At 54.6% G+C, this 25,157-nt stretch overlaps 11 protein-coding genes across 11 annotated transcripts; 4 read left to right on the top strand and 7 right to left on the bottom strand.

The window, feature by feature from the left end:
• Positions 1 to 5: 5 nt before the first annotated feature.
• Positions 6 to 5,716, top strand: EI97DRAFT_499912 (uncharacterized protein). The gene is made up of 8 exons (XM_033802630.1): positions 6 to 562; positions 688 to 857; positions 913 to 1,191; positions 1,304 to 1,535; positions 1,740 to 1,810; positions 1,870 to 1,956; positions 2,111 to 2,350; positions 2,455 to 5,716. The coding sequence occupies exons 1-8, from the start codon at positions 322 to 324 to the stop codon at positions 5,554 to 5,556; spliced, it is 4,422 nt and encodes a 1,473-aa protein (XP_033656034.1). The 5' UTR covers positions 6 to 321; the 3' UTR covers positions 5,557 to 5,716.
• Positions 5,717 to 6,066: 350 nt separating this feature from the next.
• Positions 6,067 to 7,983, bottom strand: EI97DRAFT_415091 (putative eukaryotic translation initiation factor 3 subunit E). The gene is made up of 3 exons (XM_033796848.1): positions 7,380 to 7,983; positions 6,715 to 7,319; positions 6,067 to 6,624 (listed from the first exon to the last, which is right to left on the bottom strand). The coding sequence occupies exons 1-3, from the start codon at positions 7,878 to 7,880 to the stop codon at positions 6,411 to 6,413; spliced, it is 1,320 nt and encodes a 439-aa protein (XP_033656035.1). The 5' UTR covers positions 7,881 to 7,983; the 3' UTR covers positions 6,067 to 6,410.
• A 118-nt stretch (positions 7,984 to 8,101) lies between these two features.
• On the top strand, positions 8,102 to 9,098 carry EI97DRAFT_431724 (uncharacterized protein). The gene is made up of 3 exons (XM_033798003.1): positions 8,102 to 8,272; positions 8,331 to 8,848; positions 8,920 to 9,098. The coding sequence occupies exons 1-3, from the start codon at positions 8,164 to 8,166 to the stop codon at positions 8,968 to 8,970; spliced, it is 678 nt and encodes a 225-aa protein (XP_033656036.1). The 5' UTR covers positions 8,102 to 8,163; the 3' UTR covers positions 8,971 to 9,098.
• EI97DRAFT_256635 (uncharacterized protein) lies at positions 9,028 to 10,388 on the bottom strand. Its single transcript, XM_033794184.1, has 2 exons — positions 9,943 to 10,388; positions 9,028 to 9,804 (listed from the first exon to the last, which is right to left on the bottom strand). The coding sequence occupies exons 1-2, from the start codon at positions 10,258 to 10,260 to the stop codon at positions 9,193 to 9,195; spliced, it is 930 nt and encodes a 309-aa protein (XP_033656037.1). The 5' UTR covers positions 10,261 to 10,388; the 3' UTR covers positions 9,028 to 9,192.
• Positions 10,389 to 10,622: 234 nt separating this feature from the next.
• On the bottom strand, positions 10,623 to 12,969 carry EI97DRAFT_449129 (uncharacterized protein; the record flags this gene model as incomplete). Its single annotated transcript, XM_033800200.1, has 3 exons — positions 10,623 to 10,758; positions 11,563 to 12,377; positions 12,433 to 12,969. 3 exons carry the CDS (start codon positions 12,967 to 12,969, stop codon positions 10,623 to 10,625), a joined length of 1,488 nt encoding a protein of 495 aa, XP_033656038.1.
• A 403-nt stretch (positions 12,970 to 13,372) lies between these two features.
• On the bottom strand, positions 13,373 to 14,939 carry EI97DRAFT_431725 (alpha/beta-hydrolase). The gene is made up of 3 exons (XM_033798004.1): positions 14,062 to 14,939; positions 13,617 to 14,004; positions 13,373 to 13,518 (listed from the first exon to the last, which is right to left on the bottom strand). The coding sequence occupies exons 1-2, from the start codon at positions 14,451 to 14,453 to the stop codon at positions 13,626 to 13,628; spliced, it is 771 nt and encodes a 256-aa protein (XP_033656039.1). The 5' UTR covers positions 14,454 to 14,939; the 3' UTR covers positions 13,373 to 13,518; positions 13,617 to 13,625.
• A 405-nt stretch (positions 14,940 to 15,344) lies between these two features.
• On the bottom strand, positions 15,345 to 16,680 carry EI97DRAFT_373019 (uncharacterized protein; the record flags this gene model as incomplete). The annotated part of the gene is made up of 3 exons (XM_033795383.1): positions 15,345 to 15,578; positions 15,626 to 16,296; positions 16,434 to 16,680. 3 exons carry the CDS (start codon positions 16,678 to 16,680, stop codon positions 15,345 to 15,347), a joined length of 1,152 nt encoding a protein of 383 aa, XP_033656040.1.
• Positions 16,681 to 17,512: 832 nt separating this feature from the next.
• Positions 17,513 to 19,007, top strand: EI97DRAFT_431729 (uncharacterized protein). The gene has a single exon (XM_033798005.1). The coding sequence runs from the start codon at positions 17,614 to 17,616 to the stop codon at positions 18,607 to 18,609; it is 996 nt and encodes a 331-aa protein (XP_033656041.1). The 5' UTR covers positions 17,513 to 17,613; the 3' UTR covers positions 18,610 to 19,007.
• A 45-nt stretch (positions 19,008 to 19,052) lies between these two features.
• EI97DRAFT_492946 (uncharacterized protein) lies at positions 19,053 to 20,866 on the bottom strand. Its single transcript, XM_033802344.1, has 2 exons — positions 20,410 to 20,866; positions 19,053 to 20,356 (listed from the first exon to the last, which is right to left on the bottom strand). Exons 1-2 carry the CDS (start codon positions 20,583 to 20,585, stop codon positions 19,324 to 19,326), a joined length of 1,209 nt encoding a protein of 402 aa, XP_033656042.1. The 5' UTR covers positions 20,586 to 20,866; the 3' UTR covers positions 19,053 to 19,323.
• Positions 20,867 to 22,608: 1,742 nt separating this feature from the next.
• On the top strand, positions 22,609 to 24,134 carry EI97DRAFT_431731 (uncharacterized protein). The gene has a single exon (XM_033798006.1). The coding sequence runs from the start codon at positions 22,813 to 22,815 to the stop codon at positions 24,001 to 24,003; it is 1,191 nt and encodes a 396-aa protein (XP_033656043.1). The 5' UTR covers positions 22,609 to 22,812; the 3' UTR covers positions 24,004 to 24,134.
• A 76-nt stretch (positions 24,135 to 24,210) lies between these two features.
• Positions 24,211 to 24,917, bottom strand: EI97DRAFT_499920 (ribosomal protein S1; the record flags this gene model as incomplete). Its single annotated transcript, XM_033802631.1, has 3 exons — positions 24,211 to 24,709; positions 24,766 to 24,849; positions 24,908 to 24,917. The coding sequence occupies 3 exons, from the start codon at positions 24,915 to 24,917 to the stop codon at positions 24,456 to 24,458; spliced, it is 348 nt and encodes a 115-aa protein (XP_033656044.1). The 3' UTR covers positions 24,211 to 24,455.
• Between the last annotated feature and the right edge of the window lie 240 nt (positions 24,918 to 25,157).

Consider the following 25,157-nt stretch of genomic DNA (forward strand, 5'->3'; position numbering starts at 1 on the left):
AATAGGGCACGACCTCGGCATGGCGCGTCACAACGGATCACTCAACACTCAAATTGCGCCAGGAGGCACGGCTTCCTTTTTGCCTCAAAAGGAGCTCATCCAAAGCCCTCTTTGGCAATATCTCTTCATGATGCGAACCCAATTGAGCCGGCTTGCGCTCGCAACATCCACCTTTGCCCCACCTCGACTCAGCGTTCAATGCCTTTCGCAGCCGTATGTTCGTTCTCTTTCCACGACCGCGGAGAGTGAAACTCGGTCCAAACCTCCCACGGCTTCGCTGAGCTCGCGCTGGCTGTCGGATCTCAAAGCACGGATCGGCAAATGCATAACATTTGGTCTCACCAAAGACCAGACGAGCGAAGCATGCTCCGTCTTGGAAGAGATAGCACAGGACTGGCGAGGGCTGCTAGTGGGCAGCGAGGGTTTCCTCACGGACAAGGACCGCATGGGACTGTACCGGCAGGAGGTCGTGTGGGGAGAAATGGTACTTCCTCCTTCGGACCTGACTGCATGTGGTTTACAGAAGCTAATGGGATCGTTGGGCATGGACTAGGACAGCATGGTGAGACTACACACTCGACCGAGAGGTCTCTCCGCAAGATAGGATTCGGTAGCTAAACGATGTCAAGGGTACTGAGTTCAGAGGCATCTGAAGCTTTGCGAGCGTGAGTCTAACTGTCATGGCAGGCCACGTCAACAACGTCGTCTACAACCGGTACGCAGAGTCGGCGCGCGTCAACTGGACGCGCAACTTTGGGAACATCTTTGACCCCGCTCACAAGGCGGAATGGAGAGAACTCATGACGCCCCTCGGCGTCGGGCTCATCCTGCGGAGCATCCGTACTGACTACAAATTTGTAAGGGATATCTCGCGATTGCGCTTCCTCTTGAAAAGCAAGAGAAGATGCACAGTACCCCGCTGACAGGAAGCGGCAGCCATTGACATGGCCGGATCGCGTGACGGTGCTGCATAAGCTGAGAACCGAGCCGACGCCGGATGCAGATCACTTCGTGCTGGACGTGGTCATCTTGTCGGAGCTGCATCGTCGAATCGCAGCGAGGTGTTATGAGGACATTGTCGTGTACGATTACCGGGCTGCGAAGAAGGCGCCGCTGAAGCCGTTCATGCTGGAGCAGTTCAAGGAGACATGGAGGCTGCAGCAGGAGGCGCAGAAGACGTATAGCACGAAGGTCAGTGATCTGATTGAGCGTGTACGCAAGCTGGAGAAGGGGAGTTGGGATAGACCGGATGCGAAGGAAGATATGGGCACCAGCACAGCGAGCTCATAGCGATAGATGGTAGATATCTGCAAGCTGTCCGTGGCACAAGCTCCCGGATGGACTTGAAGCAAAGCAAGCAAAGTTCCAAGCATTTTTCTATCCGTCGAGCCGCGGCTTGACTGTGGACTGCACCATGGATCAATGGATCTCGGCGATCTGCACACCCGTTGTGCGCGTGACTGACATAGCTTCTTTAAGTTCTCTCTTCCCAATCCGTCTCAGGCAGGTCTGGAGAAAAAGCTCCGAGCCCAGGCGTAAGCCAGCATAAGCCGAAGAGATCTGCCAGTCGTACCCCGGGAAACAGCGACGCAGATAGATTGCAGCAGCTCCATGCAGAGGGGTAGGAAGCGTACAGTAGAGCTGCGGCATATGAGGACTGGATAATAGGGAATAGTTGGGATAGGGGAATATGCAAATGTCAACACGCTGCACACGACCCGCTGAGACGACATGAACAGGCAGCTTCTCCATGCAGCAAACCGGAAGGAGGGAGACTTTTGGCATCCATTTCGCATCCAGAGTTCTGCATGTGAGATGCAGCGGGCATCGCCATGTCTCTTTTGTGTCATTCGCTGCCGATCGCGCCAGGCATGGGCCTATATCCGCACACTGCCCTTCTCAGGGGTGTCCCCGGGTATCCAAATGAATAGCTGCTGGATGTTTTGTTGGCCCTTTGTGAGTTCCGCTCAGGCGCCATTATTGGCGGATCGCGTGTGTTTTGTTTCGTTGTGTGGTGTTTGCTTGAAGCGGCGCTGGAGAGTTGTGATACCGGACGTGTGGATATGGGGGAGATGTGAATGTTCTGTGAATTGTAGTTCTGTAGTTGTAGAGGTGCTGTACTCTGTACATTGGTCAACCCTTTGTCCAAGTGGCACCAGCGACAGCATCGGGCCCCCGCCTATTTAGTAGGTGGAGCATTGCGAGAATTGCTCGGGGCTCCGGGCAAGGCGTTGAGGAAAAGGCAAAAAAGAAAATTTCGAACCGTCAGCGCGCTGGTCAGAGGTGGTCCGCTTGGCTTTGCTGGTTCCATGGATCCATAATCCAGACTGGTGGATGGGTCGTCGTCGTGGTCCGCTCGCTGGTGGCAGTTTCCGCCCACGCCGGTCGCCTTGGCGCCGCCTTCTCTGATTTGCAACTTCGCAGCCTTCTCTACTACTGTTACTACCCTCCCAGCAACAACAACGAACCGCAATCTCTGCCGAGTACCGTTACCCCATTCAACACCGCCCCCTTCGCCTCATCCTCAAGCCGAGCAGCGGCTCACTCCTACCAGTCTGGCTCGTCCTGTCCAGCAGTCGAGCCAGCCCGGGGAGACAGGCGCCGCCTCGACCGCCTCTTATGGTCACGAAGACTAAGAGGAACGGGGGCAACACGCATGACAAGAGACACGAGAACGGCCTGGCCGCCCCGGGGAAGCGCATCGCGAAGCAAAAGAGCAACCCGCAGCTCAACGGACATGCCAATGGCACATCCCCCGAGCCCACGTCCACGCCGCCGCTGCCAGACAACGTCCACTCGCATATAATAACCCACCCGGGTGTTCCCTCAGACGCCGTCCATGGCCCGGTGGCCGCTGCGAACCACTCCACCGCTACCGCTGTGTCTCGCGCTTCCCCGGCGCGCGAGGGAAGGGACAGCTGTGGTTTGGAAGGGCCTTTCGACGCTCACGACATCGGCCGTCCGTACGACACCCGCCCGGACGGCAGCAGCTCCGATGCTGCCTCCCTCAGCTCCCCACGGCCCTTCGCCAAGTCGGCCCCGTACAAGAACAATATGCTCACCATGGCCACCACCATTCTCACCTCCTGTCCTCTGCGGGACGTCCTCGCCATCCTCATTCTCCTTCTCCAACTCCCGCCCACCGTCCTCACTCTCGTACAGTTCCTGTTTGCGAGCCTGACTTTCGTGCCTCCTCAAGCGGGAACCCCCCTCTCCGCCCTCTCTGTATTCCCTTCCTTCACCGACATCTTCGCAGGTTCCGGCGGCTCTCCCTCCATCTTTACCATTGTCTTTGCAGATGCCTTTATACTGATCATCTGGCTTATGCTGTGGGTTCCTGTGCAAAGCTTCTTATTGGATCTGGCGCAAGCCGTGATTGCAATAGCGCTTGGGGGCGCCGCCGCAGCCCAGACGGGTAGGACCAACAGTATATTCATCTGTTTCGGCATCATCTTCACAAAACACGTCTTCCGATCACGGCCTCTCCGGCAATACGTCTCCCACCTCGCGGGGAGCGGGCTCTTCCGGGGAGGCCTAGACTTTCTAATGAGCCCACCACCTAGTTCGTCTTCGAATTTCAAAAACTTCTCGACTACTCATGGTTGGCCGCGGAGTTTGTTAGGTATACATATTTTAGCCCAGGGGCTTCTTCGTATGATTCGGCGTTCGCTTTCCAGGCGAGACGCAGCACAACCGCTACCTACTGGCAAGAAGACGGATCCCGAGGCCGGCGTTCATCTGCCTCGTCCCAGTACCGCCCAGCTCGATCCCACCGCCGACGTGCCGGGCTCTCTTACCGGAGATGGGCGTCCACCCGGACCTTCGCCAGCCGCACAACCGGCTAGAGATAGGGTTAGCAGTAGTAGGAGGAAGCGGAAGCAGGCCGCACATGTCCGGAGCCAACAACCGTTCTGGGCTGCGCTTGCGAGTACAAAAGTGACTGTTATGAAAGAGATGGAAAGCAACCGAGCGGCGAATGACGCCGGCGAGGCAAATGCAAAAGACGCAAATCACATTGGAAACGCTCTATGGACCGGCGAGGAGGATCGTGTTTGGATTTCGCAGGTTGGGCCGACGGACATCTCGTTCCGTGTTAGTATGGGTAGTGAAGAGGAGCCGCAGGACGAGGGAGATGTGACCAATGGACACGCCGTATCTGGAATCGACAGATCGAAGCCGTTTTACCTCAGGGTGAATGGTGCAGATTGGAGTTCTACCCGGATCCGGCCGGCTGAGGAGGATGGTGAAACAGGCATCTGGACGGGAGAGATCTTCGGTCTCACGGCTCTGGCGAACTACTTTTGTGAGTTTGTCAGGACCTCTGACAACGAAGTCTTCTATTCTACCAGCCTTATCACGTCTGTCGGGCCCACCGATGAGCAGGTTCCCGTTGCATCCCCCTCAGCCCACCAAACACTTCGGCCTTCATCACCCACAACCACGCTGAAGAATTCGATAGCCGCCGCAGATCAGAAGCTGCAAGACCTACGTAACCGCTTGAAACGCAATAGGAAGGACCACAAGGCCGCCATTACCGCCATCAAGAAAGAGGTGGAGACTTTGACCAATCGTCTCGCCAACGCCGGAGGTAACGACGAGCGCCAACACCAGCGAGTTCGCCAATTCAACCAGAACATCAAGCAGGCAGATGCTGCTGCTGCCGATTTCGCCCTGCAGATTGACTCTCTTGGAGAAGTTCCCCGGGAGGAGATGGACAACGCCCACGCTAAGAAGCAGGCATGGAAGCAGGAGAGGGATCATAAAAACGCGGTATCGGCCGACCTGGAGAACTGCAAGAACGAGATTGAGCGCCAAGCCCACAATGTTGAGTCGGATATTGCCGCTGTTCTGCAGAAGAGGGAGCGACTTCGCCAGCGCCAGACCGCCCTGATCGAGAAGCATGACCGGTTGATCACCGCCAATATCGAGGGCCTCTCTGCCAAGCAACGTCGTGAGCAAGAACGGGCCGCGCTGCGAGCAGAGAGGGCAGCGATCGAAAACCAGTACCGGAGCAGCATCAACGGCTTTGAGCGGCGCGCGAACGAAATGCAGTCGCTCACTGCACAGCTGCTGGCAAACATCCAGCATCTGGAGACTCTGCTCCTCCAAGAAGCTCAACAGCCATCGACAGTGCCGTCTACCCCCGAAGGCCCCCTTCCCGGCACCAGCACCGTTTCCCCCGCACCGTCCATTGCATTCAGCACCATCCCGTTCCCCTCGCTGACCGCACAAGTCAACCCCTCTACCAGCACCCCGGCCTCTATCCGCGGAGGCCGCGGCCGCTCCTCGTCCATGCTGTCGAACATCTCCGGCTTCACGGACGGGTTCGACGACGTGGGATCCCCCTCGTCGACCTTGGTCAGCAGCGCGGCCGGGTTCCATGGCCCGATCGGATTCTCGCTCAATGGCAGGAAGGGCAGCCATGGCAGCGGCAGTCTCAGTTCTGGGACGTCGAGCCAGAGCTCCAGCCAGCGGGATCCGCTGAGCCCGGTGCCGGTGAAGAAGCAGGTCGCGGTGAGGGGTCCGATTGGTGGTGGTGGTGGTAGTGGTCGTTAGTTGGGTACTTTTGGTCTGTTTTTGAGCTTGCTTGCGAGCGGTGGGAGGATTTGAATGTGTGGGCTGCGTGGGGATGGTTGCGAGATGTCCTGTGTCGGTGAGCGTTGTTGTTAGCCGGTAGATAGCGTGTGACCAATGTGATTTTTTGGGTCTTTTGGTTAGACGTGCGTCGTTTGGCTGTTGTCTCAAGTGCGTGTTTCGTGCTGTGATCTATGGATGGTACGCAGAGTCGAGTCGTATGAAACCCGTGAGCGGTAGGCTCGCTGTTGGCGTGTCCCGACCATGAGACTGGTATAAGAGCAATACTTTCTATGACGGCACTATAGGTACGGTTAGAACCCGCTTGTATATGGGCAATCTCATCAATCCGTGGTACCATGATTGGGTAGAACTGCTACATCTCCAATGGGTGAAACGGGGAAAGGAGGGAGTGTCTCATCGATATGATATATAATTTGAACGTGACGAGCAAAGCACAGCACTGGATAGTCGGTATAGGATCAGAACACTCATCGTTTCAACCAACTTTTCATTCCTATTTCCCAGTCCGGGGCCTCATGGGCTTCCATCTATGAATCCAGAGTACAGGCCTGTTTGTCCTAGGGTAGATCCCAGGCCCGTACTTAACTGTCCCGAAAAGACACCTGCAACAACGTAATGCATTACGCTCTTGCGACGGTCTCCATGCGCAAGCACCTTCACTCCTCATGGTCTCGCCCACGGAGCTCTAGATCGACGATGCCGGCAAAGATATCGATTACTGCCTCCCCAGGAGCAGCAATCCTCTTCATTCTAATAAGTGCGTAGTACAACCAACCATCTCGCAAACCATCACCAAAACCGAAACCGCTCGCTCATTTCGCCACGGCAGCACTGAGGACCTGCGTCCGGAAGAACCCGCCCTTTGTCCGTTCAATCACCTGCTGGTAGACGGATTGCGGCGGGTGGTTCATGACGACGGTGCCGGCCTGATAGTCGATCTTGGCGTCGACGCGCGTGTCGCGGATGAGGTTGACGATCCACTTCTCGCCTTCGTCTTCGGACAGGCCGAGGCGGGTGGAGAGGTCTCTGTAGGAAGTGGTTAGCAATTTTGATTCTAGATCGATCAAATGATATGGACCTGGAAGGGGAGAAAGGGAATAGGAGTCGAATACTGACTTGATATCAATCCTCTGATGAATCTTGCAATAGCTCTCCGAAATCAGATGCCTCGCCGAATCGACAAACGCATCCGCGGTCCCCAGCAGGAAGAAGTCGTTTTTGAGAATCTCCTCCGTCTCGCCGAGCTTCTTCTGCGCCTCCTCAAAGTCGAAGTCGATGTAGAGTGCCTTGATGAAGTCGGTGACGGGGTCGCTGTACTCGTAGCCCTCTTGCCGGACGATCCGCACCAGATCCTTGATCTGCTTCTGGTACTGGCTCGAGTTGCGGCCCTGCGAGGCGCGATTCCGGCTGGTGATGACGGCGGCGGCGAGGTAGCGGAGGATCCAGGGGCAGTTGGTCTGGATGGTGTTAATGTACGTGGGGGAGAAGAAGGTTTCGGTGAGGGACTCGCGGGCGGCGTCGTAGTTGAAGAGGGGGAAGAGGGACCAGTGGATCAGCCAGGTGCGGTGCTGGAGTTGTGCGAGCGGGTTGTTGTACAGCCGCGTGTCGATGTCTTCTTTGATCTTGTTGATCTCTTCGAGACAGGCGTCCCAGTTTACGGAGAGGATTTCGCAGGCAAGTTTGCCCCAGGTGGCTTCGCTGACTTTGTCCTTGTCGGTGGACTGTTCCGCTTTAGCAATGTGGGCCTCGCGGAGAAATAAAGTGTATAGAGAATAACTCACCAGAACACGGAACCGGTACAGCAGTTCAGCAGCATGCGGGTAGATGCCACAGCTATACTGGAACTGACCAAACTCCAACAACTGATCCACCATCTCCGGCGTAACCCCATGATTCTCCTTCAGATACTGCAAGTTCTGCACCTTGTCACTCCGCAGATTCGTCACCACGCTCTCGTCATCCAAGAGATCTGAGATTTTCTTCGTCGCCGCCTCCAACTGGTCCCGCTTGTTCAGCACCTGCTCGCGCCTCTTCTTGTACTCCTCCGGAACCTCATCCAGGCCGTTCACCCGCTTGTACAGGTCGCCGACGAAGTCGATCATGTTCGTACCCTGGAGCAACTGCAGCAGGACCTTCAGCTGCTCCACGGGCTGCTCCGTCTCCTCATCGTTGGGGAAGTTGAGCAACGGGTACAGCAAATGACGGTCGAGGTTGGGCATCAGCTTCGGCAGCAGGTTGTACTGGTCGGCGATGTTGCCGGCTTCGCTCACGGTGGTCGCCATGCTGGGCTGATATGATTGTCTTCGAGTCCGGCGATAGCGAGTCTGCGTGGGGACCGGGCCGTGGATTTCGTGAGCGTGGTGGGATTGTTGTTGTTCGCCCTGCGGCGGTGGGGGTGGGTGGAGGTTGACGAGAAAAATGACTGTGCGTAGCGAGGACCCCTGTCGGCGCTAGGTTTTGGTGTTGAACGTCTTCCGAAAAGCAGCCTTCACTGCACTCCATTGTCCACTTTTCCGAATTGTTCTTTGGGCTCCATTGAGGAGGACTAGACTCGGAAACTCGACAATGCCGCGGATACAGCGTTTACTTCCCTTTCTGCGGCCGTTCGCTGCACCGCGATCCGCATCTTGCCAGGCCTTTCGCTTCTCAACTGCATCAAGACTACGCGCAGACGGTATAACAGCCTCACCCCTTCTGTTCACAGGAACTCAACGAATCTAACTATGTCTCAGGCCCTCCAGGCGCCGCCTCCAAACACCCGGCCGCTCCCCACCCTACCACAGGACCCTCACGAACGACTCTCCCTCCCACCCCTTCCACCCCCGAAGCCGCAACCCGCGCCGCCGACCTCGCCGCCGCAGAAGCAGCTATAGAATCCGATAACCCGAATCCCGCATCCTCCAAACCCGTTCTCCCGTCCGGCCACATCTCCCAAACCCCTTCGGCGCCTAGCACCTCGAGTCCCACGCCCCTTCAGACACCCAACCCACAGAAGCAGCAGCAAGGAACCGAGATCACAGTAGAAGAAACGAAGCTCGTGCTCGGCCCCGCAAAATACCACGTCGAGCGCACGCGGAATAACAACTTCCCCGTGTTCACCGACTACAAGCGCGGCGGGAACCTGCGCACGACGGTTGTGAGGAGGGTAACGGGGGACGTGCATGCCTTGAAGGATGAGCTGAGGCTGTTCCTTGGGAAGACGGATGACGAGGTTCATTTGACTCAAGTGTCGAGGCAGGTCATTGTTAAGGTATGTGTTTCGTGAGGGGTTTGAGCTGTGCGAGGGGTCCAGGAGGGAAGGGGGCTAATGTTGATGTGCAGGGACATCATAAACAGCAGGTTCTTGACTTTTTAAGCGCGAGGGGGTTTTAAAAAGAGGGACGAGAGATTGGGTGTGTGTGTGTGTATGATATTGTAACAGATGGGAAAAGCGAGCGGACTTGGGTTATCGGAATTCGACATTCACGATTTACGTTACGTATCAACAGTTTTTTTCTGCGAGGGCTCGCGCGCTTCCTAAAACACATCAAGTCCTTCTCTCTACCTCGTACTCCCTACCTCCCTCCCTCTCTCCCTCCCTCTCTCCCTCCCCCCTCAGCGACTCTTCCACCTCACCCTGCCCACCCACTTGACCCACGCCTGCACATCCTCCCTCGCCATCAACAAGTCGACGGTGAAGTAGCTCCTCGCCAACTCCTCGTTGCCGCACACGCGATGCACGAAGCTATGGCACGCACGACATAACCACGCCACGCTGTTGAGCCGGTCGTCCCGGTGCCACGCCCGCTTGCGCACCTTGTCGTGCACGGATTTGGGGATCAGGTGGTGGTAGGTTAGCGGGATCCAGTCGCGGAGGCAGAGTTCGCATTCCGCGGTGCGGGTGGAGGAGTACGGGGGTGGTGGAGTGGTGGTGAGGTCGATGTAGGAAGAGAGGAGGGTGGTGAGGAGGGGTTGGATGTCCGCGTCGGTGGTGGCATTCTGAGCGGCGGTTGGGGCTGTTGAACTGGGAGGGGGGATGGTGTAGGCGGTTAGGGTGTCTTTGATTTCTGGGGTAAGGGTTGCGGGGAGGAGGGTGGATTCGATGAAGGTCGGGGAGAGGGGGAGGGTGTAGGTGGTTTGGAGGTCCTGCGGGAGGGATTTCAGGGTCGAGGAAGTGAGGGTGCGGAGGGTCGGGGGGAGGGTTGGGAAGATGAGGGTTGTGAGGTACTGCGTTGTTAGGTTAGTCTGTTGGAATGGGGGTTTGTTGTTTTCGTTGGGGGAATATAATAATGGTTCGAGGGGAAGGGGAAGGGACGTCGAGGAAAAGGAAGAGGAACGGATGGATCTATGGTGAAGCTTACTTACATCAATAAACTCGCCCAAGTCCTCAGCATCGCTGGCGCTTTCTCCCTCTTCTCCCTGCCGTGCATTCTCTTCTTCGTCTGCGTCTTGCTCCTCGACCTTGCTTTCAGCTACCTTTCCTCCTTCTCTTCCACCTACAACATCATCACCAGCCATACGACCCTTCCTCCTGCCCTCCCTCCTCCCTCTCCTCCTGTTCTTCCGCCCTTTCGCCCCCTCCTCCTCCTTCGGCACCGCCAACGCCTTCAAAACGACCTCGCTCACGCACTCGCGAAACGTCTCGTAGTTGATTCGTTCTTCTTCGGGTGTCGGGTCCGCCATGATGGTGTCTAAGTCGTGGTTTTAAGGATAGAGTAGTACGTTTTGTTTTTTTCTCTCTCCTATTGTGTATTTTCAAAAGAACATTGAAGCACCGCTGTTTATATACTCCCGTCAACGGGCGATGGTATATCACAACGTAGAGCTGAGAAGCCTACCTAGGTAATGACTTGTGGGAAATGGGCGGTGGCGAAGCACTTCAATGTTGGATTCTTCTCCTGTCGAAGGGCGGCAAAAAGGGCGAAGAGCTTGTGGAAGAACTATTTTTTTTCATACAGAAAGGCGGCTGAATACGAACAATCCGCCATGTCTTCTACATAATGTGTTTTCTCTGTAGATGGGGTGTGATTCTCATGTCCACGTGATCACGCATATTCGTGACCTCGAATTGGAATCTTTAGGGATGCAGCCAGGTAATTGTTTGCAGAAGTGATTTCAAGAACGGCGTCCGGAGACATTTGTTTCCAACTAGTCTTCCCATGAGGCCAAATATATATTACCCTTAACAGAACGTTGAATTGGAACCACCTCGACCCAGCCTTCGTACTTCTATACGCGGAAAAGGGACCTGAGGTAAGTCCACTCGACCTAGACACCCTAATGAAAACAGCAGAAGCTTGCGGCCCGGACACTCCATCTATACCCGCTGTAACACACTGCTCAATTCACCCACCCTAACCCTTCTGCACCACCCCTCCCCTCATTCACGTCAGATAACCAACATGAGGACCTCAGAACCCCCTCACCCTTCCCCCCGCCCTCGCCAACCGCCTTCTAATCTCCTCCTTCCCACCGCCCGCTCCTACTCCCGTCCCCTTTACTCTAACCCTCGCTCTACTCCTCGCCGCACTACTACTTCGCGGACCCGGAGTAGCCCCCGCTCCGGAGCCATGCTCATCAACCAGCATCCCCTCTTCGTCTTCGAATTCTGCCATTTCCGCGTCCACATCATCTCCAGGGTCCATCACTGACGAGGGGGTGCCAGCAGTCATATTGGCCATGGGCTGCATATGCGGATGCGGAATCGGATGTGGATGTCCCAGGTCCACCGGAGGAGGCCCTCCCATATCCATTGGACCAGAAGGATGCGGGTGTAACCCTTGACCCGCGCTCAGGAAAGGCGAAGGGGTCAGATTCTCCAACGACGTAGGGTCGCCCATTAGCGCCGGGTCTACGGTGTCGTAGTTCCTGTTGTTGTTGATATGCAGATTCATGCCCATATTGTCATGATGCTGCTGGTAATGGGGTTGGTGTTGGGGAGCGTAAGTTAGTTGCGTGTGCGGAGCAGGTGGACCGGAATGATACAGTGGTATTGCAGGATAGGCCTGCTGTTGCTGTTGTTCCGCTTGCGCGGTTTCAATTTGGAGTTGGGTGCTAGGGGATTCGGGTCTGGGTCGGAGCGGTCTTTGTGGTGTAGTTGCCGGAGCCTGGGTTTGCGGGGTCTGAGAGGGAGGCTGATGTTGAGGGGGTTGTGGCTTCTCAGGCGGGCTTGGTTGCTTAGCAGGTTGTTGTTGTTGTTGTGGCTGGTTCTGCTGCTGTCCCTGTTCCTGTCGGAATTTTGAAGAATTGTAATGCACACGACTGCTGGCGAGGTGCTTATTCATCTCACTGCACTCGGGGCAATTGCGAATAACCTGGCTGACCGTCTCTTTGATGCGCACCCAGTGGTACCGCTCGTTGATAGTAGCGGTCGTCTTATTGATACCACCGTGCCCATCTTGATGTATTTGTCTGGCAATATCGTACTGTCCCTGCGTATCGGAAATTACCTCTTTCCCCTTCAACATCAACTTTTCCGGCTCATTGCCTTGGGCGGGTATGAGCTTATAATGCACCGAGGCGCTTCGGAGCCGGGATTTCTCTGCCCGATCTGCGCCGTTAGGATATTTGCCTGTCTTGAGGTAGAATCTGATCTTGTCGAAGCGCTCCTCGGAAACAAAGTCTTCCTCTTGGCCAAGTTCCCTCCCGTAAATAATAGCATCGACAAGCTCGCCAGGATGGGAGCGCAGGTTTCCGGCGCCTTTGACACGACCGATACGCTTGAAGCCCAAGGCGTCCCAGATTCGGCAAGAGGCTACGTTGGTCTCGTAGACGAGGTTGAAGACCGAATATATGTAGCCCTACGCCAGTCAGTGTCCCGCACGCTCTCTTCCTCTTCTTCAGAAGAGAACATACCAGCTTCGGCGCCCACTCCAAGTACGTCTCCCCCATCAACCGTCCCACGCCCCTATTCCTCGCTCTGTCCGTAACAAGAAACCCACCATTGCACACATGGCTCGACCGTCCAGGATAATTCGGCTTGATATAGAAGCTACCCAAACAAGCCTTGTCCCAATCCACGCCATGCTGCGCCATACTCCGCACTTCGTCCGCATCATGTATATCTCCCAGTAACATGATAGCCCCGAACAGGCCAAACCAGTATTCCCCAAACTTGTCCACCGGCAGCGGCTCCAGCATAGGATAGGTGTCGCCCTTCTCAATCTCGCTCGCGAATTGGTCGGCCAGGTACGCCAGCAGAGGCGGAGGAACCTGCTTTGGGGATGAATAGGGTATGATTGTCGCGATGCTCACGCGATCACGCAGCGTCACTTGTTTCGGTACGATGCCCTCTGGAAGCGGGAAATCGGACGGAAAGATGTGCGTCCTGTCTTGAGCGATGAGTCGCCGCTTGATGACGGGCGCCGTCGGGTCTTCCAGCATTGCGGGCATCGTGGGCGCTGCAGTGAAGCTATCCTGTTCGTCTACTATCCCATGTTAGTCGCGGGGTTTAGTCGTCTGATAGAAGCATGATGATGCATCATTGTGATCGTGCGCCCGCTGCGGCTTCCTGGTTCATACGCAGCGGGGTGCTCCCTCGCGCGCCGGTTTGCATCGTCGCAACGTGCATTGGGCAGTGGGTGTAACAGACAGGAAGGGGGTGATGATGGGAGGATACTCACCTTTAAATAGACGATTGGAGGGTCCGGCGCGTGGTTCTGATACTGCGAGTGTAGCTTGAAGACTGGCTGCGCGCAGGCCAGCTGCATGGGGAGAGGGTGCGGGCGCTAGATGACTAAGTGGGAGATCAATCTTGGCTAAAGCTTGTTCCATGTCCCTTTCACCCATCTCATGTGCGCTCAATGGAGCAAGCTAATGGCAAGCACATATCAGTATGTATAGCTTGCATTGGATATCACGGCCTATACTCAGCACACAAGGTTTGACACGGCGGAGCCTTCCATTCGATGACATTCTCGTTCAGACACACTATCCTGTAATGTACAGACGTCCTCCACTTCTTGAGATTCTTCCTCTATCCCTTCAGTCCAAATCATCCCATCCTCACCCCATCTGCAGATGCTGACCCCTCATGCCAGTAATCCTCCTTAAAACACCTCCCCGGCCGCCTTGCGAATGATGTTGGTCACTTCATTCGGCTTACCGATCATGGGAATATGCCCAGCATCAATCCACTGCACCTCGAACTGCGCTCCAGTCTGGTTAATGTAGCTGTAGGCCAATGCCTCCGGCACGGAAACATCCCGCTGCCCAATGATGTAATGGCACCTGAAATCCCCCGTGTACGGAATGTACGTAGCGGTCGCGTTGAGGGAGTCGAAGCTGGAGTACTGCAATTGGCTGGTCCAGTACGCCTGCTGAGCCGCAGTGAGGTCGTTGTAGAAGGTGACGGACGGTGGGAGAGCTGAATCGCCATCCGCGTAGACCTTGCCGTCGTCGGTGAAACGGAAGAACGAGGGTGAGATGGTGCGGACGTCGGGCTTCGTTTCGGGATGTTCGACATGGCTGATCCACGGAAGGTAGCCCGCAAAGAAGACGAGGCCCAGAACCTTGCCTTGACCAGAATTGCCACTGGCTGTGGATGCTGTGTTGTTGCTGGGGAAACCCTTGACGGCTTCGCCGATGACTGTGCCTCCGTAGCTGTTGCCGACGAGGACGACGTTTCGACTCTGGTTCAGCTCACGAGAGAGGATGTTGCGGACGGCGGTGACGTCTTCGTTACGGCCGGCCATGCTACCAACGGAGGGAAGGTCGACCGCAAAGACGTGCGGGTATTGTTGTTGGTGCAGGAGCTCGACGACCTGGTCGTAGACAATCTCCTGATGGAAGGCTCCTGGGACAAGGATGATGGACGCCTTGCCTGTAGCTTGCGCAGAAACACCATTGCCGACGAGAAGAGAGAATATAGCCATCATGGAGAAGACGACCACTCCCACGTTGAGATTGCGGGGAGAGAAAAAGGAGAACATCTTGACTGAGATGAAGGGTAGACAGGAAAAGGTTTGCTCAGAGGAGTTGCGAAAGATTGATTGAACCTTTGAGTTGGGGTTGTTTGAGGTGAGGTTGAAGGAAAGAACTGAGGATGTGGGCGGCGCTGGAATTTTATACCCAGGAGAGGTTGCGCGCACCTGTACTTTCACACTTTCACCCGGTGTTGTCATGGCGCCATCTTGGAAGCGGTGGGGAGGTCGTCCGCCTACCGCTGCTTTCTCCTTTTCCACGCTGAGCGATCTTAGTGGATTTTGCAGCCTTTCACCATCTAGACACACTACTGTTGCTGTGCCCTACTCCGACAGGGAAAAGATGCACTCGTGGTTGGTAGGTGAGGTCTGGCAAGACTGCAGTGCTGTGTTGGTAATTGCAGTTGGAGGCGTCTGTCACTGATATACGCCACATGGATCCTAGATTCCATCGGATCTGTCAGTATTGGAGATGATTGGTGTTGCACATATGTCGTGTTACTGTGCCTCGCGACTAACTGTCAAGCGAACATAGTCCAAGAAAAAGAAACCATGATAGAACAAAGACGATGTCCCAAGGTAATGGTTCCAGATGCAGTAGAAAAGTAGCACTAAGGTAGCCGCTAAACGTAGAAAGTGTTTCTTACTTCGCCCTTGGCAGTTGCTAGATTTCGTGGATAGGCTATACATGAATCATGAAAAGGTGACTTGCATGGAAGCTGAAAGAGTCGTGAAAGAGCCGACATCCAAGATGCAGACGCGACAGCATGAACAAAGAAAGGAGTGTAAGACGCTGAAAATAGGCATGAAAAGTAAGAGCCCGTCTCGGTAGCGAAGGTAATCGAACTAGGCATCGAGATGCATGCGACGAATCATCTCCCTTGATTCCTTCTCTCCCAGTTCATTCCCATGAATAGTGATGCGGCCTTCTTCAACCTGCACAAGATCAGGCTTGTCGAACCCTTCATGCAAAGAGATCAAAAACGCCATGACTTCTGCCTCAAAAGCGGGGTATGGGAACCGATCCTGGGCTGCTTCCATGGCCTGGAGTTGCGATACGGAGGGTGAATTGGGAAGAAGCTATGGAACGGTTGGAGACTGAAGTCAGAGTTGGAAGGCCTGCTTACCTCGTTGATATAGTGGCGCCGAATCTTGGCCCACCCATGCACCTGTTCGTGCTGGTTGGCTTTGTTGCAGAAGATCCTGCGCATGGCTCGGATATCGTCACCCTCCCCTGCCTCCTCAGCTGTCCCCGGGCAACCAAATGCGAATATGGTATTGAACGTCTCTTCTCCATACGCACCATTTCGCAGGTACTCCTCAAGAACGGCTTGAAGCATGAACTGCCCGGCTAGATGCATCCATTCTCTTGTAGGAAACCACTCGTCTTCAAGAGAAGCTCTGGCCGCCGTGAGCTCCACGAAGAGTGGAAGTAGACAGTGTAAAGAAGGAGTGCCATCCACGTCTGTGACGCATCTTCTCTTGTCCACGGGTATACTTAATCTCGATGCCAATTCGTGCCTCCGTTGTGCCAGGGCTCCATCAGACAGTGGGAACTCGCTGCGGACATCAAACGGTTCTCTTAGAGCGGGAGAGTGTGTACATTTTTGGGACCAATACAGGCCCCTACTCCTGTTTCGAGCACGAATCTCACTCAGCGAAAATTCGTTTGTCCATGTTTTGTCATGATTTAGACGGTGAGTAAACAGTAGAGCAAACTGCAGCAGCCGCGATCGGAGCGCCGTTTGGTTGTTGAGACGCCGTCCGTCGTACCTATGTTTGAGGACATTCCTCCATTCTGCAGAGGAGGAGTTAGTGGGGTGTGAACACTTGAGGTGAACGTGCCAGAAACTGCCCTGGCATTTCCTTTGGTCTGCTCTATAACCACGTACGATATGTTGTGGAACAGGCATAGTGGGTAGATAATCGACTTACCAGCAGTCGTTGTTACCAAGGCGCTGGGAAGGTCTGAATGGAAGGGATCCGACCGCGAATGCCACTCAAACACAGACTCGGTCGCCTTGAATGCTAGGAAATCCAGTATGGTCATATCGACGTCGAACTGATCGTCGATCTCGGTCTCCATGCGCCTTGTCAACGTGAAGAGTCCTGCAAGGGGGTTCCCATGTTGGTCTTGCCGACGCTGAATTGAGGTTGCCAGCTCCTCTTCCAGGTCACGCATATCTGGGTCAGGATATTGAGCCATTGGCAGTATCCAAAGGAGGCGATGTATGAGAAGATGAAGAGATGAAATCGTGAAGGGAAATATAGGAACGGTCCAAACCAGCGGCCACTCCACTTATACACAACCTCCCACTGCTCACTGCCCTGGCCTGGCGCAACCCACCTCCACAGACTCAGCAGTGGCACGTAAACGCAGGCTACGATAACGTGCGTCACATATAGGCGACCGAGTTTATGCAAACGCCAGGTAGGGGAGCTACGGTAGCACAAGAAACTCAAAAGTGAAATCGGACGCGAAGGCCCGAGTCTGTGTGGAAGATCAAACCGAATGAGTTGGAGAAGGATAGGGGTTTTGCGGGAAGGCCCCACTGTTTGTTCAAGTGCTGTTTGAACTGGTGGCTGTAGTTGAGACGCCGAGCGTGAGAAGGCAACGTGGGAAACGGCTGATGATGAAGATGGGCGGGATGGAGGGCCGTGGGCAATGGTTCGAAACGTGATGGCATTCGCGTTCTAGTCGGAGATGAGGGAGAAACAGCAACTGAGAGAGGACTGGCGCCACCACGCGCGCGCCAGGAACAACCCCGATTGTATAGTCGACCATTCATTCTATACGCCTTTAGTGTAATGTTAATGAATGGATCCATTAAACTGTGCAACGGAGCGGTTCAAATGCATGGCTTCAGAGTGCGCAGTACCCCAAGCTCCGCATCCTTCGTGGTTGAGGTGTTCATGCTGAGCCTGGCCCTGGTCCCAATTCTAACCGGAAAAGGTCCGTTAAGCGACTGTCAATGCTTCTATCGCCTGTCCTGCTGGATCACCCCGCGGGCAATGCCAAACACTCACACACGACACACCTGCTATGAGCCCTCCAGCTCCATGAGCCCTCCGTGGCGGAGGTCTCCCGCCTTTAGCGTATTCAATTGTTTGGAAAATGCCTCCCAAAACACCTGCCATCCTTCTCTCCTCCGGGCCCAGCGTTGCGGCATTCTGTTGCACCTCTCCGCCGCCACCATGCTCGAGATGCCGTCATCCGTTTCCACCCACACAGCGCCCGCGACAGCAACGACGCCCCTACGCGCAGCACGCCGAAGCTATCCATGAGCAACCTCCTAGGTCCTCGCCCTCACCCTCGTCTTCACACCCCAACCCCCACCCGCAGCCCCATTACGAAGAAGCAGACCTCACATGGCCCACTCCCATCCACCCGCGGCGCTTCCCCACCCCCTACCAGATCCTCTGCTGCCACCACGGCCAACCCTACACGAAACGCCGCTTCTACGCCCTAGCAAAGCTGTACCACCCTGACAGCTGCCACGTCTCCTCCCCCGTCGCCCATGTCCCTCCTGCCGTCCGCCTCGAGCGATACCGCCTCATAGTCGCGGCCCACGGCATACTGTCCGACGACTCCAAACGGAGGGCGTACGACCTGTGGGGAGCAGGATGGGCGGAGAACCCTTCCCATTCCCCCTCTCACCCATACTCGCCTTTCGGCCGGGGTGCGGCGGCAGAGACGTGGAGTACGGAGCACGACCCGCTGCACAACGCAACATGGGAGGACTGGGAGCGGTGGCATCGTCGGAATGTCCCAAAGGACGATGCGGATAGCCGCACCGTATATATGTCCAACTTCGGCTTCATGTCCTTCATCCTGCTCGCCGTGTCGCTGGGCGGAATCGTCCAGGGGACCCGCGCAAATGCAATGTCGTCATCGGTCATGGAGCAGAGGGAGAAAGTACACAGAGAAGCGAGTCTGCAGCTCGCCAGGTCACAGCACGCGACTAGGATGACGGGAGATAAGAAGGAGAGGGTGAGGAGCTTCCTGGAGCATAGGGAAGCGACCTTGGCCGGGCATGCGACCTATCAGCGCCTTCTGCCTCCAGAGGAGAACTGCGGGCCAGAGAGTCTGAGGAAGCATGAGGGTGGGTGAGGGGTTCGGAACTTCTATCATCTTGCTCGATTGTGTGCTGTTGGCTTCTATTGGCGCATAGCGGAGTGTGAATATTGATCCTAGGCCTTGTACATATTTCTAGGTAAGTGGGCAGCAATCGCGCTTTCGCCACGGAGTAGACGGGCATTGTATAACACACGCGCAATCATTTGCATATCGTTGGTGATTTGCATTTCCATCGTTAAAGCACTTTGGGGTTTTCTACGTTCCACAAGGCTATGCTACGAGCGCTGCATGTCATATATGATTTGCAATTTTTACCCGCTTGTTCAAGGCATCTTTACGTCTTCTAATGCTTCCAGAATCATGGTATTTATCATGTATGTATTTCACATCGCATCCTTGTCGCACAGGCATCAGGGATCTTCGATGCGTGTCTTATAGCATAGATTTTTATGCATGAAGTTACGAAGCTACATATGCTCACGTGCAAGGTCTGATATAGGTCCATATAGGTCAACTCGGGCCGCATGCGATCATTTTGGCATAACCGGATACGCTTCATACATTTGGAGAAGCGAATTCTGTATATGAACATTCCGGTAGACCAAACCTCTCCGCAGATCTCAGGAAGCGCGTATCCCCAAGAGCAGAGCCCTTATCTAAAAGCCAACTTCTCCCCGAAATCCCTAACCATCCATCCCTCTCCCTCTCCCCCTCTAGCCTTTCCCAAAACAGCCACCAACACCCCTTCTACCTCGGCATCAACTTATGATTCTGCTTCCCCCACTTCCCCTTGCCATTATCCAACTGATCAAACTTTTGACTATTCTTGCCCTGCGCGTATGCCCAGTCCCTCGCTCTCCTGGCCATCGCCTCGCTCCTCTGCGCCTTCTTCTCCGCCAGCACGAGCGCGCGCTGTTGCTGTGGAGAAAGACCCGTTATACTCATCTCGTCGCGGCGGGAGAGCTGTTGGCGCGAGGGAAGTGTGATTGGGGGCGGTGACGGCGGGACGTCCAGACGCTGGGCGAGATCGCGTGATGTGCGGAGGTGAGTTAGTTGCGTGCTTGGTGAAGATGTCGAGGATGAGCCTTGTTGCTCTTCGGATCCAGGAGGTAATGCCTGCATCGCCGAGGCCGCAAGCGCCCGTTGTTTCCGCACCGCTTTCTTGATCTCCGGAGCGGCCTGTCTCGAGGCAATGACTCTCCCATCACGCAGTCGAATCTCGCCATCCGTAGAATCTAGATCCAATTCCTTCAAACCCTTCTCTTCCTTGCCGTCATCGCTTCCCTCTTCCCCTTCCGACAAGCCCGGACTCCTTTCCCAGAAATCTCTCAACTCCGGCTCCCTCTCCAGATTCAAAAGACAGTGATTTTTATCCCGCATATGGCTCTGGACACTCGCGGCGGAGCCCTTGACAGCTCCGCAGTAGAGACATTCGTGCCATATCCTCACTTCGGTGGCTAGATACTCCACTAGGCTCTGGAGGTCTGATACGGCTCCTGCGTTGGGGATGGATAGGCCGTGCACGGTGCGCATGTGTGAGAGGTTAGAGGAGAAGCCCTCAGAGGAAGTAGGAAAGGATTCAGAGCAGAAAAGACAGAGGTAAGGGGATGTGAGGCGCGAGAATTCGATCTGTGAGGCTTCTTCATCGCTGCTGGAATCGCTGCTGCTGGGCGTGGGACTGGGTTCACGGTTCGTTTCGGCCTTCTTCTCGATCTGGGTTTCGAAGATGTCCCGGGGGATTGGTGGAAGCGATGCTATTCGTCGTTTGATGTTGTAGACGCTGTTGTGGTGTCAGTTTCCCATATCGATAGATCCAATCGGATTCGAACGTACTGCCATGCTTCTTTCATGTGTACACGTTGCTCCTGCCCATCGTGAAAGGAAACCTGGCATGAAGTGCACAAGTACCTTTTCGATGGTACGAGCGTGGAGTGGGATTCATGCTGCTGTTCCTGGGAATGAAGGTGGGTGTCGGTGTTTGCGCCCGGGTTGGTTGCTGTGTCGCTCATGATTGTAGCTTCGGTGGTGGTGGAGTTATTCAAAGAACGGGAAGTTCGTCAATCAATTGAAGGCTGTCGAAGCTGCTGAAAAGACGTTGAAGATGTTTGTATTTACGCTGGCAACTCGTGTCTTTATATATTCCCTAGGTCCGTAGCCATCCCATGATCCTGAGGTCTGAAGATCCGTCTCTTTGGTCCGGCCATCTCCATGAATCGACCGATGCCAAGTGCATCGCAGACACAGCCAGACCTATCCAATCGACTCATAATTCGTGGTTTGAAAGTTTCCTTCTATGATGCTCGAGGAGATTGTCGTGAGATCGATATCAACTCAGAATGAGTCATTTGCCAAGGCGCACAGCCACAGGACTAGAGCCCCACAATTTGCCGCATTGGGAAGAAGGGAGTCGTTGCCACAGTTCCTCTCTCGAGGAGAATCTCAAGGCATCCTCTTGTCAGGCCAGGAATTTCAATCTCCCTATCATGGGGTATGAAGCCCTCTGGCCTGGCCATGTTGCGATTCGACCGAATTCCGGAGCTCCGGATATTCAGGGTACTCTAGGTCCTGATGGGTCCTGTCAAGTCATTTGGGCAAGGATGTGAAGGTTCTATCTTTCTTTCAAATCTCCTCGACGCTTACATTTTATTAATTGAAAAGTCCGCAAAGATAACACCGCTAAGCGCCTTCAGACGATGACCAGTGGTGGATGAGTCCATAGGCATTGCAGTGATTAACTTTCGACTCGTCTTTCATTCGACTGTGGCAGTTCAGACCATCGCCAACATTCATCACTTTGGGAAACTCGTCTCCGCTCATTGCGATCGATTGCAAGTCGAAGTGGGAGCATTGTCTCATCGAAGTCAGCCCACTCAAACCACTTATCACTGCTCGAAAAGTCGGGCAAGGGCAGTGGGGTTCTTTCACCAGCTTGGCCGACTTATGAACCGGAGAGTCTTCTGCTCTGAGCAGCTTGAAGACCTCCGGAGTGCAAGGCCTGTAACACCTCTCGCCTTCAAATAGACACCTTTGTAACTCAAAGAAACCCCAAAGGTGCCCAATATGGCGAAGTTGCGGGAAGCCCCTCCGCTGCAGCAAGACTAAGCACGTCCCATTTCTACTTCGCTTTGGGAACGGCACTCTTGTATTAGATAAATAGATCCTAATGAATTACGCAAGCAGGTAACGATTGATGTCAGCAGGAAGGGTGGGACAGACTTCCTAATTGGCTGGGCGACGTTCGTGAGGGTTTCAATGTGGTGTCACCAAACTACCCTACGAGAGCACGTTTGAATGGCATATTGAGAGTCTAACAACCAAATCGGAGAACTCGCCGAGGAGATTCACAGCTTTGACAGGACGGACTACGCACCTTTTTGTTGCACATGGATTACCTCTAGAATCTGATGCCTTCAAGGTTTACAACGATTTACCGCGAAAAATGAGACTCCGAACCGCGAGCACAGAAAATGTGTGCCCCATTATTTTTATCAACGTTCACGCCTCTTTGTCAATCACAGCGCTGGTAGTAAAGTCGGCAGGACGCTACCGCTTTTGAGCTTCTGTAATAACAAACTCCTTTCAAGCGCCCTTGATTTTGTGGTATGACCAGACTCTCGATGCCCGCCTCAAGGAAGGGAAGGTTCGATAGCCTTCTCATCTCCAGATTTCCCCAACGACGATGCATGAGATTCATTTTGTCGGTCACGGCTGAAAGAAGACAAAGGTGAGGGTCAGGGTGAAGACAGTGTTTTACCCCTGAGTCACATCATGTAATCACTAGCACCAGCTACGCAGTTACACAGTTTGACTACTACGCGAATCCCCGACGACAACCCCCAAAAAAACCTACCTGATCTATTACCAGTTTCCCTTTTCTTTCTTTAGCAATATTACGCTCATTGGTCCTTTCTCTTTCACTTTCTTCTATAATACGACATTGTCACTGCGGCGATTTCGGGGAGTTTATTGTCCAGGCTGGAAGAATGCCCTTGTGAATACACTTTGTCTCTATTCAGAACGACATTGTTCGCTCTCCATTACAGCCCAGGCGGTACCTTTTTAAACACCTCCATTCTCTGACCAGGGTTTTCAGTCCAAATCTTCCAAATCTTTCTCTTTCTTCTTCCTTGATCATTCTACCTCCGGCCAGGCGCCAACTCCACACTCCCTAACCAAGCCATCCCATCTCTTCAAAATCCCTCTACTTTCTCAACCAACCTTCAACCAAGAAACAAAATGGCCGGCCCACCCACTCTCCTCACATTCCTCCTCACCCTGTCAACCGCCCCCTTGACCTCGGCAGCAAACTCGACCTACACCCTCAAAACCGACCTCTCGCACAAAAACTTCTTCCCCAACTTCGCCCTCTACAGCTCCGCCGACCCCAGCAAGGGCTTCGTCTCCTACCAGAACCTCTCCTCGGCAATCCATTCCCAGCTGATCGGCTACCTCGAGCCCTCCTCCTCCGTCTTCCTAGGCGTCGACTCCACCTCCAAACCAGCCACCACCGGACGCGCCTCCGTGCGCGCAGAAAGCACCGTCAATTTCAACCCGCCTCCTGGCAAAAACGATGCCGGGTTGCTGGTAGCCGATATCAAGCACATGCCCGCCAGCGAGTGCGGGACGTGGCCTGCGTTCTGGCTGCTAGGTAGAGAGCAGTGGCCTGTGGGCGGGGAAATCGATATCCTGGAGGGTGTCAACGATGATGTTAGGAATAGCGTTACGTTGCATACGAGTAAGGGGTGCGTGGTCGATAATTCGACTACTGCTGCTATGGGCGATGGGTCTGGGGAGGGAAACGAAATGATGTCGTCGTTCTCGGGCACTATGGTGACGGATGACTGCGACGTCGCGGCGCCGGACCAGTCCAAGAATAAGGGATGCAGTATCCTGGCGCCGGAATCGTATACGCTGTCTTCTACGGCGGGTGGTGGTCAGTCGGAGTTGAATTCTCAACCACTGCCTTCCTACGGCACGCCGTTCAACGCTGCCGGGGGTGGAGTTTATATCCTCGAATGGACGCACACTTCCATAACCGCCTGGTTTCTGCCTCGCGACCTGCTCTCGTCGACTTCGTCTCTGGCTAGACAGTTCAACGGCAGCGGTACCCCTGACCCAAAAACTTTCCCCATCTCCCCAATCGCGCGCTTCTCCGGCTCCGGGTGCGACTTTACCGCCCGCTTCAAGGACCTGCGTATCATCTTCAACACGGCCTTTTGCGGCGAGTGGGCAGGGCAGGAGGACGTGTGGGGAAGCAGTTGTAAGGAGAAGACGGGGTTTGAGACATGTGAGGAATATGTGCGAGAGAAGCCGGAAGTCTTCGAGGAGGCGTATTGGGAGATTGCTGGGCTGCGATGGTATGAGAAGGAGGGAGGGGCGGAGAAGCGCTGGAGTGGAAGGCGTCATGGAAGGGAGTTCAAGCTGTGAGGAGGTGAATGTACCAGCCCGCCTGGTTGGGTTTGCTCCCCTTTGTCCATATGCTTGGATAAACGGAGGGTTTGTTTGGGCATTCGTTGCGTAGCGTTGCATTGCATAACGCCACATACATGTATGCATTCATAGATTCGTATAGAATAAGACTGGTGGGCGCTGGCTCGCTCGACCGTTTTATATCTCTTTCCTCAATGTACCTGTGCTTTTATTCGGTGAGTGTCGTATATCATTGGCTACTGCGAGAGTCGGCGCCTTGTGCAGTATGCCGAGAAAGAAATCAATCCGACCTGAAGAAGTCAATGTTAACTTCAATAGACATCACTTTAGCAAAACGCGTGCAACTTGCAGGGAATGACCCCATTCATGTATTCTTCGCTACATCGCGATATCCCTTCCACCTTCGTCCTCCTCACCACCCATCCGTCATGTCTTACACATCACTGCACTTAAGCAGCAATCGTAACCTCGACCTCGACACCAGCCTCGATGTTGATGATGATCTGCTTGACAACCTCGGTAGGGGCGTTCAAGTCAATGAGACGCTTGTGGATGCGCATCTCAAAGGTATCCCAGGTCTTGGAACCCTCACCGCAGGGGGTCTTGCGGGTGGTGACCTTGAGGTTCTTGGTGGGGAGGCGGACGGGGCCCTTGACGCGGAGGTCCTTGGTCTTGGCGCGGCCGATGAGCTCCTCGCAGACCTCTGTGAGGGTTGTCAGTATAAGAGGGCGCAAACATGAGATATTGGGCGGGACGCACTCTCGAGAGACTTGACGTTGCGGGACGTCAGGGTGATGCGGATCTTGTGGATCTTGGGGCCCTCGAAGTCCTTCTCAGGCTTGTCTAGCATATATTGTCAGATTTCCTTCCTCGCTTCAATCAATGAAGCGATGGCGCATACTGTAAGACATGTTGACGTCTGGGTAGGGTTGTCGGATTCCGAAAGGTGAGTGTGGAGCGGTATATTATCCAGTCACGACCCGGATGCTGTGATCACTGTAATGTGATGACTGGCGCGATGTCTTGTCGTTGAACGAGAAGCGTTGGGGGAATTTCTTTAGAGATGCAGAATTTCGGACTGTGGGGTTGCGAGGAAATCTTGGCGCGGCTAGGCCGTTTCGGGGTGCGGGAACGATATGACGCGGGATGAG

This window comes from Westerdykella ornata, assembly GCF_010094085.1.
Source record: "Westerdykella ornata strain CBS 379.55 unplaced genomic scaffold EI97scaffold_5, whole genome shotgun sequence".
Lineage (NCBI taxonomy): Eukaryota > Fungi > Ascomycota > Dothideomycetes > Pleosporales > Sporormiaceae > Westerdykella > Westerdykella ornata.

Coding starts and splice junctions, on each gene's coding strand:
- EI97DRAFT_499912 (XM_033802630.1), top strand. CDS start 322: ATGCATAACATTTGGTCTCACCAAAGACCAGACGAGCGAAGCATGCTC. Junction 858..912: donor TCCGTACTGACTACAAATTT/GTAAGGGATATC, acceptor GAAGATGCACAG/TACCCCGCTGACAGGAAGCG. Junction 2,351..2,454: donor GTGGATGGGTCGTCGTCGTG/GTCCGCTCGCTG, acceptor CTACCCTCCCAG/CAACAACAACGAACCGCAAT.
- EI97DRAFT_415091 (XM_033796848.1), bottom strand. CDS start 7,880: ATGGCGACCACCGTGAGCGAAGCCGGCAACATCGCCGACCAGTACAAC. Junction 7,320..7,379: donor TGTACCGGTTCCGTGTTCTG/GTGAGTTATTCT, acceptor AAAGCGGAACAG/TCCACCGACAAGGACAAAGT. Junction 6,625..6,714: donor CATCAGAGGATTGATATCAA/GTCAGTATTCGA, acceptor CACTTCCTACAG/AGACCTCTCCACCCGCCTCG.
- EI97DRAFT_431724 (XM_033798003.1), top strand. CDS start 8,164: ATGCCGCGGATACAGCGTTTACTTCCCTTTCTGCGGCCGTTCGCTGCA. Junction 8,273..8,330: donor ATCAAGACTACGCGCAGACG/GTATAACAGCCT, acceptor ACTATGTCTCAG/GCCCTCCAGGCGCCGCCTCC. Junction 8,849..8,919: donor CGAGGCAGGTCATTGTTAAG/GTATGTGTTTCG, acceptor GTTGATGTGCAG/GGACATCATAAACAGCAGGT.
- EI97DRAFT_256635 (XM_033794184.1), bottom strand. CDS start 10,260: ATGGCGGACCCGACACCCGAAGAAGAACGAATCAACTACGAGACGTTT. Junction 9,805..9,942: donor ACTTGGGCGAGTTTATTGAT/GTAAGTAAGCTT, acceptor CTAACAACGCAG/TACCTCACAACCCTCATCTT.
- EI97DRAFT_431725 (XM_033798004.1), bottom strand. CDS start 14,453: ATGATGGCTATATTCTCTCTTCTCGTCGGCAATGGTGTTTCTGCGCAA. Junction 14,005..14,061: donor GGCCTCGTCTTCTTTGCGGG/CTACCTTCCGTG, acceptor CGACGTCCGCAC/CATCTCACCCTCGTTCTTCC.
- EI97DRAFT_431729 (XM_033798005.1), top strand. CDS start 17,614: ATGCCTCCCAAAACACCTGCCATCCTTCTCTCCTCCGGGCCCAGCGTT.
- EI97DRAFT_492946 (XM_033802344.1), bottom strand. CDS start 20,585: ATGAGCGACACAGCAACCAACCCGGGCGCAAACACCGACACCCACCTT. Junction 20,357..20,409: donor CACATGAAAGAAGCATGGCA/GTACGTTCGAAT, acceptor ACACCACAACAG/CGTCTACAACATCAAACGAC.
- EI97DRAFT_431731 (XM_033798006.1), top strand. CDS start 22,813: ATGGCCGGCCCACCCACTCTCCTCACATTCCTCCTCACCCTGTCAACC.